General features: G+C 38.9%; 1 protein-coding gene across 1 annotated transcript in view; it reads left to right on the top strand.

Moving 5' to 3' along the window:
* fat2 (FAT atypical cadherin 2) overlaps positions 1-16,922 on the top strand; it is a 147,111-nt gene that overhangs the window by 11,271 nt on the left and 118,918 nt on the right. Inside the window, exons 3-5 of the mRNA XM_084719817.1 lie at positions 6,497-6,555; positions 8,693-9,004; positions 10,021-10,228. Of these exons, the coding sequence (XP_084575943.1) occupies positions 6,497-6,555; positions 8,693-9,004; positions 10,021-10,228 (579 nt within the window). The remainder of the gene's footprint in view (positions 1-6,496; positions 6,556-8,692; positions 9,005-10,020; positions 10,229-16,922) is intronic.

Raw genomic sequence — 16,922 nt, 5'->3', positions numbered from 1 at the left:
ACGCATTAATGATTGCAGTGATCAGATATCAAGTAAGCAAATGAGGCAGAGAGTTTTCCATCTCAGATCAGATCTGATAGTGATCTGATAATGGGGAGCACTTAAAGGCCCAGGGGTGCCAGCCTGCTGGATTTGCTGTTTCAATTAGCAATGAATTGGGCTGTTTGCTGCTCTTTCCAGGGGTTTGTTTACAAGCACGACTTCATTTACATACATTTGTGATTGAAGAGGTAATTTTGTATTCTTAGCTGAGGAAAGAAATTCCCCTCATAATCCAACCCGGGTGCATTTGGACTCCTGCCTAGCAATCTTGATACGATTGACTGACTCTGACTCCTGTGAGCCTGAGTCCTCTTCCCCCTCCCTCATTGATATTGCTGAAATGTTGCTCAGAAATGCCACATCATTCAAGCCATCTCCCTTGAAAAGTTGATTTTGCCAAGGTTCAGTGAGTAAAATAAAGGCTATATTAAAAAACAAACAAACAAAGAAACAAACAAACAAAAATGATAGGAAGTAGCCACTGTGGAATAGCTGTCCTGGCAGTGAATCTCGGGGAGAAAGATGAGGAGACAAACAAACCGGGCCTGGACATGCTAGACAACATTGTTTATCTTCACGTTGGTTTTGACAGCAGTCCAGCACGGCTGAGTGAAAACAGGCGACGAGGGGGAGACGAGGCTTTACCCCTGACTCCCATGTCTGCCTTAATGACAAAAACACACTTTCTAATGTGCCCCACCTGTCCCAATGATGTCCTCCCAGCAGGGCTTGTTTGCTCTGTCGTAAAAAGGACTGAACGCCCCTCAGCAGGGTCTTTCACCTCACTGAGGTCCCCCAGCTCTGTCCACAGAGAGCAGCTCCCACACCTCCTCATGTCTGCGTCCTTCACCCTGTCCTAACAAACAGACATCTCTCTGGTGGATTTTCTGCCTAAATCAAACAAATATTAACAGAGTGTGCAGTCTAATCTTTAAATAATCTTGTTGTTTCTCAGCAACTTCTTCAGAGACTGAAGTAGGCCTTCTGTTTTAAGTACACATTTGAAGTACTTGTACTTTACCTGAGTGTTTTTTGCTTTTTTGCCACTTTTACTCCACTGCAACTCAGAGGAAAATATTGTGCGTTTTAGTCCCCTACTTTTAACTGACAATATTAGCTACTAGTTACCAGAGGCAGGAGTAAGTCACACATGTCACAAACAAGTCTCAAGTCTTAACCTTCAAGTCTCCATCAAGTCTCAGGTTGCTGTGGTGAGAATCAAGCAAGTCAAGCCAAGTCCCTGCTATAAGTAAAGCAAGTCTCAAGTCAAAAAAATCTGCTATTCTTTTTTTTAAAGATTATTTTGGGGGCTTTTTGCTTTTATTTTATAGGTGACAGCTGGAGATATGACAGGAAAGGGGGTAGAGAGAGAGAGAGGGGATGACATGCAGCAAATGGGCTGGAGGTGGGAGTCAAACCAGCAGCCGCTGCAGAGGACTGACAGTCTCAGTTACATGGAGCGCACGCTCTACCAACTGAGTTACAGGGATGCTCCAAAAAAATCAGAAATTCCTATTATGCTGACCAGTTTCCACATTTAACCCTGAAGACCCCAGTAAAATCTGAAATGTTGCTGCAGTTCACCGAGAATCAGCATTTAAAATGGTGATGGTGTAATGTGATGTGGTTTCGAACAAAAAACACAAAATATCTTCACTGTCTTCCATGATGGTATTGTAGGTACCATCAAACAGAACAAACTCAGGTAGCTTTTTTGATTTTAAAATGACGGGTGCTCCCGGGTGGTATCATGACATATAGAGCGGGCGCTCTTAGGTGCTACAGCTTCCAGAGGGTTAAATCAGTTAAAAGACAGAGGTTAGGAACAGTTAAGATTTATTGTCAGCATTAACTAAAAGTGTTGCAGCCTGTGAACACCTCATCCTCATCCACATCCTACTGATATTTGACAATAAGCCTCCAAAATAAACAACAATTAAAAAGTATTAAATGGCTGAAGTCTAACAGCTTCAACTTAACATTAGCTTCCTAAGTCCAAAGTTTGACCAGCCAATAAGTTAGCTAAAAAGACACATTCACACACCTTTCCTTATTTTGTGGTGACTGATGAAGTTGGATGTTGTGGTGGTTATTGCATACTGAGGTTCTCTTTCACTTGACAACATAATCCTTGAATCTGATTTGTTTTTTAGTTTTTTTGGGGGGCAAGCCCTCTCAGTGATATTTGCCTTGTGTGCTGGCCTCTGCTGGTCTGCAGCATCATAGTAGGTTGCCATGTTTGCACTAGAAATCACTCAATTATGTTTCATAAAAGAACTGTAACTTCTCAACATTATTCAAAAAATGCATATTTTGAATAAAAAGCAAGTCAAGTCCTTTCAAGTCATCTATCTCAAATCTAATAAGTCTTTCATTATTTTTTGTCATTTGTAGAGTAATATGTTACAGTGGTTAGCACTGTCACCTCACAGCAAGAGGGTCTTGAGTTTGTGGCTGAGGCAGGAGCTTTCTGTGTGGAGTTTGTTTGTTCTCATGTCTGGGTTCTCTCCGGGTTCTCCAGCTTCCTCCCACAGTCCAAAGACATGTATGCTAGGTTAATTGGTGACTCTAAATTGTCCGTAGGAGTGAATGTGAGTCCAATGTCAGCTGAGATAGACTCCAGCCTCCAGCAACCCTTCAGGATAAGCTGTTATGGACAATGGATGGATAATAAAATATAATCACTAAATAAATTCTGATATTGTAGTATCAAAAAAGTTTTCTTGGTCCTGAGATGGAAATTCAGTCTACCCAACAGTATGCAAAATAATATAGATAGAGACCTTAAAGATAAAAAAAGATTCTAGTTCTCCCTTTTATTAAATGTATTTGTTTATTGAAACAAGGCATTGTTTTCTTGTTGTGTTATAATCTCAAAACACTGAAAATGCTGAATTTACATATTGAAATCACTACAGTTTTCTTCAGGGGAGAATACCTCTGGTATGATTTGTGTCATGTCATCTTTTTTGCTACTCTAAAAATGCAGTGAAGTGGAGGAATTTGCTTTGTACTTGGAGTTCTGCCCATTTTCACACCTGTGCACATCACAACAGAGCTAAACCTGCTGAAACAGTCACACATGCGCCACCTTAAGAGTTGGAACATGGATAAATTGAAACTTGATGAGTGTGTTGCTGTCTGTCAGAGGCTTTAACTGTTTCCCAGGTCTCTTACAATAAACCTGTCACCTACATATGTGATCCTCATTCATAATACAGCCTCATGTCACCCTTCAGTGTAAAGATCAGGTTATGCTAGTTGTAAAAACTGGTTCGTACGACATGTACAACTATGCTGGAAATCAAAAGTGCTACCAGCTTAAATATAGATAACAGATGATATTTTCAGATAGTCTTCCCTGAAAGATGTTCAGGGTTAGTGGTGCACTCAGTTGTTCACATGAAAACTGACAGAAATAGCTGCAACAAGAATGACTAAAGAGAGCTGATAGAGATGTTTAAACCCTGGCTTTTGACTCACCGTAACATTCAGATGATTGATTTGGCAAAGTTACACAAGTTGTTGGATGCAGCCACCTAATGTTGATCAGAAAGCTGTGGGGGGAGATTAGTTTCTGAAGCTGTTAGGTCACCTGACAAGCTCTTCTGATGAAGTGTACATTACAATTAATACATGTTTTTTTATTAGCTATGAATAATTTTTTTTTAAATTAAACTTTTAAAATGTTTTTTTAATTTTGTCTCATTATGAAAAGCAGGGGGGTGTCGCTACAAAAACCAATCACAGCATGTGCTTTTTACACAACCAATGAAGGAACAGAGGAGATTTACAGCAGCCAATCACAACGCAGGGGAGTTTTACAACAGCCAATTGTGGCACAGAAGAGATTTACAAAAGCACAGGAGGTTTTTACAAGGAAGATAATGTGGATTTCATGTCTGTTGGGATAGTTTGTACAAATCTAAGTTTTAAGGTCACAGCAGTAACCCTCTTGTGATCCTGTTGTTACTCAAGAACTCAGTGTTCATCTTTTTAAAAGATGACGAGCGTCAGATTCTCATCAAACCTCGGGTAAAGCAGGATCTATAACCATTTTACACCAGTAATAAACATGGGGTTTTCCTTGGTCTTTGCTTTGGTGTGAAAGGGGATACGCACATACACACACACTCTCTGATCTCACTCTTATCCACACATTCCTCCACCTGACCCCTGTTATTATGCTGCCAGCAGCATTACCAGCTATCCCCTGCCAGTGCGTCTCTGATGTCCCTATTAGGGCTAATAGCTGCCCCAAAACACTTCACTTAATTTATTTTAAATCAGATGAGACGAGGTCAGAAACCCAACTGGGAAATTTAGTCAGTGCTGTAGAAAAGAGAGAAAGGACAGACCAAACCCAAACACAATACATCAGAGAGGGAGGTTCAAACAAAAGTGTCTTAATTAAAAAATATGATCAATTATATTTTTTATTAAACATAAAAATGACACTAATTTGGTCTTACATGTCTTGGGTAAATAAAAAAAGGAGAATTAATTGAAAAAATCTGTTCTGTCTTTTTATTACTTTTATTTTTATTAGTTATATAGTTTTTTTTTTTTTTTTTTTTAACTTTTTATTATTGTGATGCTGGAGATGTAATAATTTCCCAGTAAATACCAACAACTGACAGCCCATTCCCCATAAAATAACCACAAAAATTATTATTATCTTTTTGAGTGATAATTCCCAAACCAAACAACAAAGCAAAATCAAAAACAGTGATAAAAACATGTAAAATCTGTGTAATAAACACTATACATCATAATGAGAAATGACATGATAATTATAAGTGTTCCAGGGGACTGCTGGGCAGGCCAAGCAGGTTACTGGACTGACGCGAGGAAGAAGTTGAGGTTTACCAACAGCTTCAGACACATAAACAGACTCCCAACAAGCAGCCAAATCTGTCTGAATAACCTGTTGAGCAACATAGTTTCTATCCTGCCTCAGAAACAAACAGACCGTTAGAGATACAGACACAGACGCTGAGATACAGACGCTGATTTCCCAACCGCTGGTCAGCCGTCTGGTGCTGTGGTTAAGTGGTGCATGTCAGTGAGTCTGTCTCTTATTGGCTGTTCAATCTGGTCAAAATGGTAGTTTTGTCTGTCATAAATGTGTATTTGAGATTTGTATGTGGAGATTTGGTATCATACTGATGTAAGAATTAAGTCTATTGAATATAACAATCTGCTTTGTGGTGAAACGGTTATGCTATTTTTGAAATGGTATTAGATAGAAGTTTATTCTTTACCTTGAAAGTAATTGATGAATGAAAATTATTTAATTTATCTAAACTTTATCTATCTATCTATCTATCTATCTATCTATCTATCTATCTATCTATCTGTCTATCTATCTGTCTGTCTGTCTGTCTGTCTGTCTGTCTGTCTGTCTATCTATCTATCTATCTATCTATCTATCTATCTATCTGTACCTTTTATCTATTCAGCTTTCCCAGAGTCAGCTTGTTTGTTTATATTAATTCTACATTAAAAAAAAATCCAATATGGAAAGATGGAGTACCACAGGGCTCTGTTCCACTGCTTTTCTCTCTTAATATTTCACTTCTTGGCCAAATTACAAGCAGTTATGGAAATCATTTCCATCATTACAACTATGCTGTATGTGCCTCTAAATTAGAAGGCTGCTTGTTTGTGGGGAAAATTGGATGCCACATAATGTTCTGGCTCCTTAATTTGATGAAACCGAGATGCTGGTTATTGGCCTTGCTGGATATAGACACCAGTTTGATCAAGTATCGATAACTCTAGACAACTGTGTGGTCTCTCTACGTTTGACAGCCAAACGTTTGTTTGATCGTACTCTCACTTTTGATCTGCACACCAAAGTAATGACCAAGACTGCCCTTTTAAAGACACTTGGAGCAAATTTGTGATTTGTAATATTGATATAAAAGACACAAAAAATTAACAGAGCACACTCTATCTGCTGAGATCCTGATATGCTCTAATATATTTTTATTATCATCATTATTATATTCCTTTAGTTTATTGTTATTATTTGCTATTATATATCTTTTGTTTTTTGCATTTAAACAAGATCTGGATGATAACGAGTTTTAGTGTCTGGCAGGAGAGAACTGGTGTCCTTTTCCAAAAAGTCACTCATGAGAACATTGACATAAACACCTAAACTCAATATACTCAGGAGGTCTACGTTAAGGTTACAAACACAGAGAGATATGAGTAACAACAACAGCAGAAACAACATCCATAAACCAAAATGTGTTTGCTTAGCTGCGATCAGCTCTGTTACTGCTGTGGCTGAGGCAGACACGAAACACACCTATAATAACAGTAGCAGTAGCACTCCTGACTGTTTATGTTTGTTTAGGGGTAATTAGCACTCTCACTTCTCAAGAATGAGACTCACACACACTAACAGCATTGATTCTTCCTCTGTGTGTGTTTGTGTGCACAGGTGTTATCAGCACTCACTCAGCCTTGGATCGGGAGGATAAACCAGAACACAGTGTTGAGGTGAGACTCTTGAAAACATTTTCACTTCCCTTCGGATTGATGCTGAGACAGGGAAAAACAAATGCGGCTGTTTTGTTGTGCATCTGAGGTTCAGAATATCAATAAATCCATAACAATATGTGTTCTACAGGCTGTTAAGGGAAACTCATATGTGTTATACACACAGCCTCTATAGCATTTCTTTTTCAACATTGGCATGAGTGAAATCAAGTCTCTTCCAGGCGATTAATGGATTTCTATTCACCTCCACTGTTTGAGGTTGCAGAAGAAATCATACAAGTCTGAAAATCTGCTTATGTATTTTTGTGTTTGGATGAACTATTTTGTAATCTGTGGGAACAACAGTCTTCATCCAGCACAAGTATAGTTAGAAAAAGCTCAACAACAGTTTCATGGTAAATCACAAAACTACACGTCACTTCATTTAATGTTTCATTTGTAGTTTGCCCGTTAATGTCACTGAAAGTCAAGAAGTAGGAGTCCATCATTCAGAAAGTTAATGAAAATTCACTGCACTCTTCTTCTTCAGTGTTCATAGCTTTCAAATTGTGAGAGCATACTCCATACAGAATCGTCGAGACATCCTAAAACAAACTTTTTCAGACCCAAATTAATAACTGTGTTAACACCAACATATTTTTATGCATATTCTCAAGTATTTCATCAGAAAGGGCTGAAAGGTTGGAACTGGCAAAATTCAAAAATGTCCCAAAGTCTGCAAAAACATTTTTACACTTGTTTGAAGGTAATGTGTTTATTGGAAGATTGGAATATCTGAATTCCGAATAAGTAGCAAACATTTAACTCACATGACTGATCAGCTGTTTCCTGTTTCCTCTGAGAGAAGTTTGTTTTCACTGCTGGCATTGACTGTTCCATAAAAAATAACAAAATAATCCTGAAGACCTCTCCATTTTCCCCCCATAACCATAATCATGGCGACTGGTTTCCTTTCTTCTTCCTCTTCTTCTTCAGGTTTTATAAACTGCTGCAAGGATTTTTCCATTGGATCTTGGATTTGTGCAGAAAATATACTCTGTGACAAACAAAAGTTTTTGGAAATAAAATGTTTTGTCAGCAACATAATGTTAACAAATGAACACAATTTCTATGATTTCTGATGCATGAATACAATCGCCAGACACAATAAGCTATTTCCAGGGTATATGAACTTCACCATGGTCACATGACTGCAGTGTCACCAGCCCTAATTGACTGGTGTTGGGTGTGATTACCTTTAATGACAACCTCTTCAGTCTCATTTAGCCAATTGTTAGGGACCATTTTTAAGACATGTTAAAGCTTAAAAAAATTACTGATGTATGTTATGAATGCAATAAAACATGAAACTCCCTTAAAGGGATAGTTCACCCCAAAATGAAAATTCAGTAATCATCTACTCAGCCTCATGCCGATTGAAGGATGGATTTATTCTCTAGTCCACAAAACACTGCTGGAGTTTAACAGGAAAACGGGGTTGCAGAATCTCCTAAACAATGAAAGTGAACGGTGACCAGTTTTCAAACGTAATAAAACAGAAAAAACATAATAAAAACATAAAACTCTTCCATACTGCTCATCTGGTGTAATCCAAGTCTCCTAAAGCCCCAACATGCTAAGTTGACCAAAAAAACATTATTTACACCATGTTTTTAGCCTGAATCTTCACTGGAGATCTTAAGCTTGGAGCCACAGCAATATAGCCAAAGAACTCATTCAGAAAACCCATTGATTTTGCGACAAGGGAACCAGAGATGCAAATATGTTAACTAATGTTTCTGCTTTGCAACCTCTACTACTTCTACTCTGTTTAGTAATTTATCCTGTACGCCCATATTCTGACAAAATAATGCTTTGCATGGCCCAGTCTATTTGTTCCAAACCAGCATTTTTTTTTTCTTTTCTTTTTTTCTGTGACATTTCAAAATTTTGCTTTAAATTCACTTGACAGATCCAAACACAACCACTGAGGCAGGTTAAGAGAAAGTGTGAAAGAGTCAAATAGTCTTTTTCAACTAGATAAATTGTAATTAACAGTGGAAGATCAGAGGTGTGTTTTGTTGGATACAAAGTATCATTAAATTTTACAAATAATATGATTTTTGTGATATTAATCTTCTGTCCTCTTAATTCTCAGGTAATCGTTTCAGATAACGGATCTCCATCTTTGCGTTCCACCGCCACCGTCGTGATCCGAGTTCTTGATGCCAATGACAATCGACCAAAGTTCACCGACAAACTTTTCCATGTCAAGCTGCCTGAACAGCGCCAGCGGGCAGGTAACCTAGAAGTGTGCAGGATGGTCGCCCGTGACGATGATGAGGGCTCAAACGCTGTGGTGACCTACAAGCTTCAAGACAACAAGGATGAGCGTTTTGAGATTGACTCAGTGACGGGCGTGGTGACAGCACACGGTGATTTCTGGCCTGGAAATTACAGTATTGTCACGGTAGGTATCAACAACTCTGTTTAGACTTGTTGTTAATATGTTATGAAGTGCCCACATAGAGTTGTATGTCTCCTGTCTTTCAGTAAGAGTGATAATGAGTTTGTATTTCAACAGGTTGGTGGTAAATACTTTCTCCAAAGAGCTGTGTTTCAATTGTGTCTTTGTGTAGATGTAGGTGTGGAGACTTTAAAGTCTTGGCCGAGCCCACCAACTCTGCCAAAGAGGCTAAATTACCCGTACTTAATAGTCTGAAAGGCACCTCACTAACACCTGCTCTTAAACCAATGAGTGTTCTCACTTCTTGTCGTCACTCTGCATTGTGGAAGTCAGAGAGGTTAATCAGCAGCAGAAAAGCCTTTGTAGGATTTTAAAAACATCAAAACTCCTTTTTTCCTCTGCCACTGACGTAGAGAACAGTCAATCAGAGTGTGTTTATCTCAGTGTTGAGCAGCTTTACAGATCTTTTTACAGATCTGTTCTTGTTGTCAACTCATAAATATGTGTAGCATTTTTTTTAAAAGGCTTAAAGTTTAAACTCACTATAGGATTTGCAGACCCCCTCTCTATAAAACGAGGTATCACTCTGTACAAGTTTATTTTTATTTATATTTGAAACAGAGGGACATTGACCAACCTGCCGTATTTGAGTGAAAACAGGTTGGTAGTAACATGAAATTTAAAATCTTATTTTTTTAAGCAAAAGACTGAAGAGAAACTAAGAAAACAAAACAAAAAAGGCTGAAAATTTTATGTGCAGTGTTACATTTACATGTCCACTCAGCTCTAGTTATTGATTCAAATGCTTGGGCATCAGATTAATTTAAATTTGATCTCGTTGGCACTCTCTGCAAGCATTATTTTTAAAATATATTTACTTATTAATTTATTTATTTATCTTAAACAAAGAGGCGGAGTCTGATGGAGTGTCATTATTCCATAAGATCTCCAGTATTGTCTCCCATTTATATTTTTAGTAAAAACCTCATTAAAATGTTAATTTGTATGTTAATTTCCAGATTAAAGCTACAGATCAGGGCAGCCCATCACGCTCATCCACAGCGAGACTCGACATTGAGTGGATTGCCCGCCCCGTGCCCTCTGCCGAGCCAATCACGTTTGACGAGCCCCACTTCACCTTTGCTGTCATGGAAACAGAGCCCGTCACTCACATGGTGGGCATCATCATGACGGAGACGCACGGCCTGAAGTGGTTCGACATCACAGGTGAGGGAAAATAAGCACATGTGTCCAGACACACGCGCACACACACACACACACACACACACACACACACACTCTAGTGTCTGCACTCTGCTATTGAACAGAGTATTGATCAGAAGTTGTTTACTGGGCAGGTGAGGTCAGGATAGCAGAATAAACTTCAAGCTCGGATAAAAAACAAGCATCGCACAAATGAGGGTAATGAGCTCTAAAAGAAGACAAAGGATGGATATTAACTATCAATATTTGTTTCCACAAAATGCTCCATTTGACAGAAAAGGGCAGAGGAAAGCACCTGAAGTCAGAACTCAATGAGCACTACGCAATGACTTCTCATAGATCACACAGACTCTGCCTCTGTCTGCAGCCGAGGCAAAAAGCATAAAATATTAGCAAATGATATCTGACATTCACCATATTGCCACTTATACTGAAGTGCTGAGTTGTAGAGTGCCAGTTCGCTCTGGAGAATACAAACAGGTTACGACCATCATCCATCCATATGAGCCTCCATATAAACAGGAGACAAGTTATTTTCTAAAGGTCAGCAAAGTCAGTGCAACAGTGAATGATACCAGAGCAGAGCAGTGCAGGGACAAACAATAAGAGTGTGAGTTAAAGGAAGAAACTTTACACTCTGATATTTCCACTGTTACATATCATCGATTGAGAATTTCTGTGTTGTCTAGACTAGTTCTGTGATTTATTTCTTTGATCAACACCACTTTTCTTTAATCGGCCTGGTAAACTTCAGACAGAGCTTGTGTGACTTTTTGTTTCTTTTGGGGAAGTGAGAAAGATTATAACAGTGTCGGGCAGCAATGAGAGTTTCCAGGAAAACAAAAGTGTGAAAAGCATCTCTGAGGAGCTCTGAGGAGCACTGACTGAACATTTTCTGGTGTGAAACTCCACTAGCAGTGCAGGTCATACTTTATTGACATAATGTAGATCCAACTAACATGGTGGGCACCATGTTGATGGCTATGTGTGGACCACCTCACTGTCTGTTAATAAGTGTTGCCTGCCTGTGCTGACTGGGGGAATCAGGTCAAAAACAGCCTAGTCCTCCAGGCTGTGTACAGCCAGCTAGTTAGCAATTTAACTATGGAAGATGATCATTTTACCTTTTTGTTAGAACGAGAGACACTGGGTCTAAAAATAGGAAAAAGACAAATCATGTAACAGTGTAAACGCACTGTGACACCACCTGTTTTTTGGAAGGCTGTCGGTATCTTGTTTCTTTGGACTCTTCTTTGGACCATGGCCCAGTCCCAAGTCCTCCCCAAAGCCTTAAACCCTGAACCATCACAGACTTTAGCCGACATCACCTGGTAGTGTTTGAGTATGAGGCTACAAGGGCGCCAAATGGTAGAAACAGGAATGAGGCAGCAGTTTTTGACATATCTTTTACAACGTATTTCAGAAAAAGCCTTTCATTTATTTTTGCACACATTTTATTGTCAACATGGTGTATCTATTTAATAATTAATTATCTTTGTTGTTTAAAGGGGACCTATTATACTCATTTTTGGGCCTTTGTATTTGATTTTGGACTCCTATAGAGCAGCTACACACATTCGCCCGCACAGAAAGCTTTGTAGATCGTCAGGACGCTGTGCCTCTTGCTGCATCTCTTCTTTGTATTTTCTGCATCCCGCGAAAACGGTCTGTGTAATTTACTCCACCCCCTGACCCTCCTCCATGTACGCCTCCCGCCGAGCCCACTCCACTGTGATTGGCCCGTGTTGACAAAACAGTCCCCTGTGAAGTGCTGTAGACAGACAAACACAGAGGTATTTTTCCTTTGCTGGCCAGGAAAAAGCAACTCTATCCACTTCTGCCTGGTGCTCGCCTCTTTAGGAAAGCTAAACAAAGTTAACTTTCCTTCACACCCGAACAATCATTTTCTGGGAGCCATTGCTAACACTCACACTGTGAAATCATTGTAGACAGCAGGGGGTGTACTACGAAGGAAGCTCAACACAGCCAGGCTTTCTCTGCATGATCTGGATCAACAAAGCCTAAAACTGCAATCAGAGATAACGGGTATCACGATGGTGGTTATCAACTCACTTTGTTAATCCAGGCTTTCGTCTTCAGACTCTGTGCGCGCTCACATGAAAGGGGCGTTTGTTGCGTCATTTGACTCTTCTTCCACATGAAATGAAGCGATCACGAGCCACTTACTTAAGTCAAAATCATCAGGTTGTTATAATTATGAGCTGTGGAAAATATACAATATACATTATGGCAAAAAGCAACATTGTTGCTGCAAATAAAGCAGGAGAAGAAGAATGATGTCAGAAAATCACTGATGGACTAAATGTGGTCTTAATGCTGCCGTTTATTCTAACATGAAAACTGCACATTAAACAATAAAACTCCATACAGTAGATTTAAACATGATGAAGTCTGTCTGACACTGTCCTATGATGACAGAGACATGGACATCACTGAAGTTTTTGACCAAACCAACGTAAAATGAGTGTAACTGATTTAAGATTGTCTGTGATAAATGATGATGAATTTTCTAATCAGTGATCTGAGCTGCAAAATCACCAAGACAAAACAGATAACAGTAAAAAGTATTCAAAGTGTCTGTAGTTGTTTCATCATTATTTTAGTGTGTGGATTATATACCATGTCAATTTAAAGTGTTAATATGATCTGGAGCAAACGGGAAAAATGACTCTGCATCACCAAACGGAGGTTACCATGACAGCGCGATGCAGACAGTTTGTGCCACTGTTACATTTTTACATTAATATGGATTCGTTCGGTGATATTACGAGCATACAGCTCAGTAATTTTTCAATGTTAACATCCTCTCTCAGTGTAAAAGCTAAGGACAATAATTAGTTAAAGAATAGCGTGTTTTACAGACGATTTAATTTGAAACTGAACATAACCTGCTTGTGACCAGGTTATGAATTTAGTATAAGTTACCATGGTTACCAGGTTAAAAGAGAGCCACCTTCATGACACTGAAAATCCTGGGTTTAGACTCAACCTAGCTCGCTAACACATTAATCTCACTTCGTAGTTACACCCCTCAGAGCAGCGATATAACTTCCGAAGCAGAGCGGGGAAGCGGGCAGGCCTAGAGCACATGCTGGGGTATGACCATATAAGTAAGTCTGGCACGCATTGACGTCACACCATTAAAAAAAGACAGTAAAACAGAGCATGCAGAGCCATCCAAAACAGCTTGCAGGGCTCATTTCCAAATGCATGAACCTCAATATTTGACGCTTTGGAATCGTTTAACACGAGTATCCAACATTGTGACAACATTTATAGGTCAGAAAAGAGGAAAAGCATAATAGTTCCCCTTTATGGTTTAACTTCATTTTATGTTTGTATTATTTGTATTGCCTGATTTATTTGCCTCAGTCCTGAAATATTTTGATACTGGTCAAACATGTAAAATTCAAATCATAAATCTACTAATTTTTGTCATAACAACACATACACATTTGTTTTCCCCCTTTTTGGTTTTTGAATGCTTCTGGGGTTTCCCAGTGTTTAACAGTACAATATATTGAATTGCTATGAATTGTGGGTAGTTCCCTCGGCAAGATCTGCAGAAATGCTGCATAGATGGCTCAAAAAATATGCACATAAGCCCTCAACAACGATTTGACAGTGGGACAGCCCTAAACCCCTGTGGACTTTCTGGGAACATGCCTTAAAGTCTGTATGTCTGTGAGGGTGGACATTGGGATTGGGCACATATTTGGAGGACGTGGAGCTGACCCAAGAGGCTGAGGATAGGTGGTAGTCAATCGTAAGGTAGCCCCGTTTGAAAACATATGTAGCTTTATTATCTATTTTACTCTGAATGGGACCATAGTGTATAAAATGAACATCACATTTTATTGAAGAAGACTTCAAACTAGTGATAAACCATGAATTCTTTAGGAAATGTGTTTGTGGAGGTCATAAATCAAGTGAGAATTATGGTCATTTTCTCATCAGCTCACATATAATCTGACTTCTTTTTGCAACCAGTGGAGTTGCCCCCTGCTGGCCATGAGAAAGAATGCAGTTTTAAAGCATTTCTGCATTGGCTTTACTTTTCAGACCTGAAAGCTCAGTCCACCTCTTTTATACAGTCTGTAGTTAAAACACTTTTCCCTCACTCAGCATTTGGAGTTGCTCTCTGGGCAGCTCTCATATCCTGTGGCTGAAGCTGGAAAACATAAGAAAAAGACATCAAAGAACAAACAAGGTGACCAGGGACAGCAGAAAATGAGAGTGGTGTGAAAAACCTCTGAGGATATATAAAGCGCTTTGAAGTGACGGTGAAGCTGCATGTTTTCTGTTTGAAAGGTAACAGAGGTGATCGTTTAATCCATAGAAAGGACAGGACAATTTTTGACATGCCTCAGAGCCATGTAAGTAAGGATTAGTGGACGTGGAGTGTGACCGCTGGCTCTGACCAACCTTGTTCACCTTGGACATCCCAGTTTTCCCTCACCTTCAACTTATAGAGTCTACATGCACACAGACATATATTTTAGATTATAAAAAGTAGGGATATAACAATTTATTAAATATCACAATATTGAGATTTACAAAAATGTCTCTATACCGGACTGTGACAATATCTACCAAGATGTTGCATGGTTAATTATTTTATTTAATTATTTTTATTTTATTTTCTAAAGGGGCCACTGCTGACTGCTGCATTGTGTTTGTCTTGTTGTTGCACATACATAAATCAAGCATTCATTCCCAAAGACAATTTATTCTTTTTTTGGCACATGTTCATGATCATTGTTGGCTATTTTGATTTTATTGCGCATGTGTTTTGTTGTAAATGGGACAATAATTTGCTAAACGAACATCACACTGTATTGAAGAAGAACTGAAACTAGCTATTGGGACCATAAACTCAATAACAAACTGATTACTGAGGTCATAAATCAGGTGAGACGTGGAATCGTTTTCTCATAATCTACATACAAATGCACTTATTTTTGCAACCAGTGTAGGTACCCTCTGCTTGGTTTTGCAGCTTGGTTTTGCATTCATTACCAAAGACAGTTCATCCCAAGTTTTTGCATACTCTTGGGTCATGGCTGGCTACTTTTTTATTTTATTTTATGCTATTTTATTTAAGAAGGAAAGCAGAATCACTTTAAGTTAAAAGAAAAACTAATTTTTTACAAAAAAAATTCTGTACACATCAAGTTGCAATTTTCCTTTGTTTTTTAATACTGAGATCAATATTGTAGTGTAGACTTTTTTCATGGTATTATCACACTGTGAGTTTTTGGTGTTAGTATATCCCTAGTATATAGTTATGTGTTCAGTTTATAAATATGTATAATCAGGGTTTTTCCTGGATGTTTTTGACATGTGTGGCATATGCACAATGTACTCAGTGTGATGAAGGAGTGACAGAATGACAATTTGACCGAGAAAAGTATCCATTTCTATTGTTTCCTATTGAAATATTTATGTAAAATAAGTTAATTACACATTAACAATCAAAGTAAGTGTGCTAAATAAGCCCAGTCTCGTATATTTTTTAATCATAATTTTATTAATGTGGGAAAACAAGCACAAAAGTATTGGTTTATAAAATAAAAGCCTTTGCAGTTTTGTTGGACATTTCAATAAAGGTGGCAGCCAATGATACAGCAGCAGCCCACCTTTGAGTTAGACAGGCAGGTGAAACTCTGATAATACATAATGACCAGCTAACCCCTTGACATTTCCTGAGGTAATTTTGCAGTGTGAATAGAAATTTTAGATTTTAGATCAACAGATAAACAAAACGAAACCTAAATAAGTACAAACAAATGATGGATGAATAATACAACCTTGACACCACAGAAGTGAAAGTGTTCCCAGAGTGATGGATGAATAGAGAGAAAAGGGGGAGGAGGAGAGGAAAAAAAGGTCTTGGTGTCAGTGGTATCAGCAGGACGTTTTCTCTCTGTGAGGATAAATCAGCAGCGTTCCTCCTCTCATCACCTGCCAGATCCCCACAGGAGGGACGACTGGCCATTCCTCTTCTTCCAGCTCTCCACTTCTCATCCTCCACTCTCCTTTTCCCTCCGCTCCGGCTTCTCTCAGCCCCGAAAATCATGAGAAGGACGGTCACAGAGAGCTTTATGAAAAATAAACAGCGTGACAACATTTTTAGTTGAAGTGGAAATCAGCCCTGTGACTCTGGAGGTATTGGTGACTCGTTCCCATTGAGAGCCTCTCAGGAAAACACATCAGGGTTTGCCAGGCCATTTCCTGCCAGGCTGGGCGGCATGTGCAGAGAAAGACCCAGGTTCCTCCTGTTCAATTTGCAGTGCCAAGTTCGATCTGTGCCAGATCTCGGCAGAGCACAACAGAACACTCTCTGCATCCCTGAGGGGACATTCAGTTGTCTCATAGCTGTTGACGTGGGACATTACGTTGTTTGACATTGGTGTGTTACGTTATGTCACGAAGCAGACGAGTCCTGTCCATCCTGAAGAGACTAAGTGCACATTGTCACAGCAGCAACACACAAGTCTCTAAAAAGTATGGTTTGGTAAATCATTAAAGACTGAAAAAATGGCTGAACCTTAAAGCTATTACAAGACCTATATTTGACAGAATATGCAAACATTTTTGTAACGTTTCTTCAATGTAAAATTAAATTGGATGCTCATAATTGAAGACAGACTTATTCACTTACTTATATATGTGT

The sequence above is a fragment of the Lutjanus erythropterus genome, chromosome 5, assembly GCF_056507025.1.
Source record: "Lutjanus erythropterus isolate fLutEry1 chromosome 5, fLutEry1.hap2, whole genome shotgun sequence".
NCBI lineage: Eukaryota > Metazoa > Chordata > Actinopteri > Lutjaniformes > Lutjanidae > Lutjanus > Lutjanus erythropterus.
Note: the sequence above shows the minus strand (reverse complement) of the source record. Positions and strands in the feature narration are given on the sequence as shown.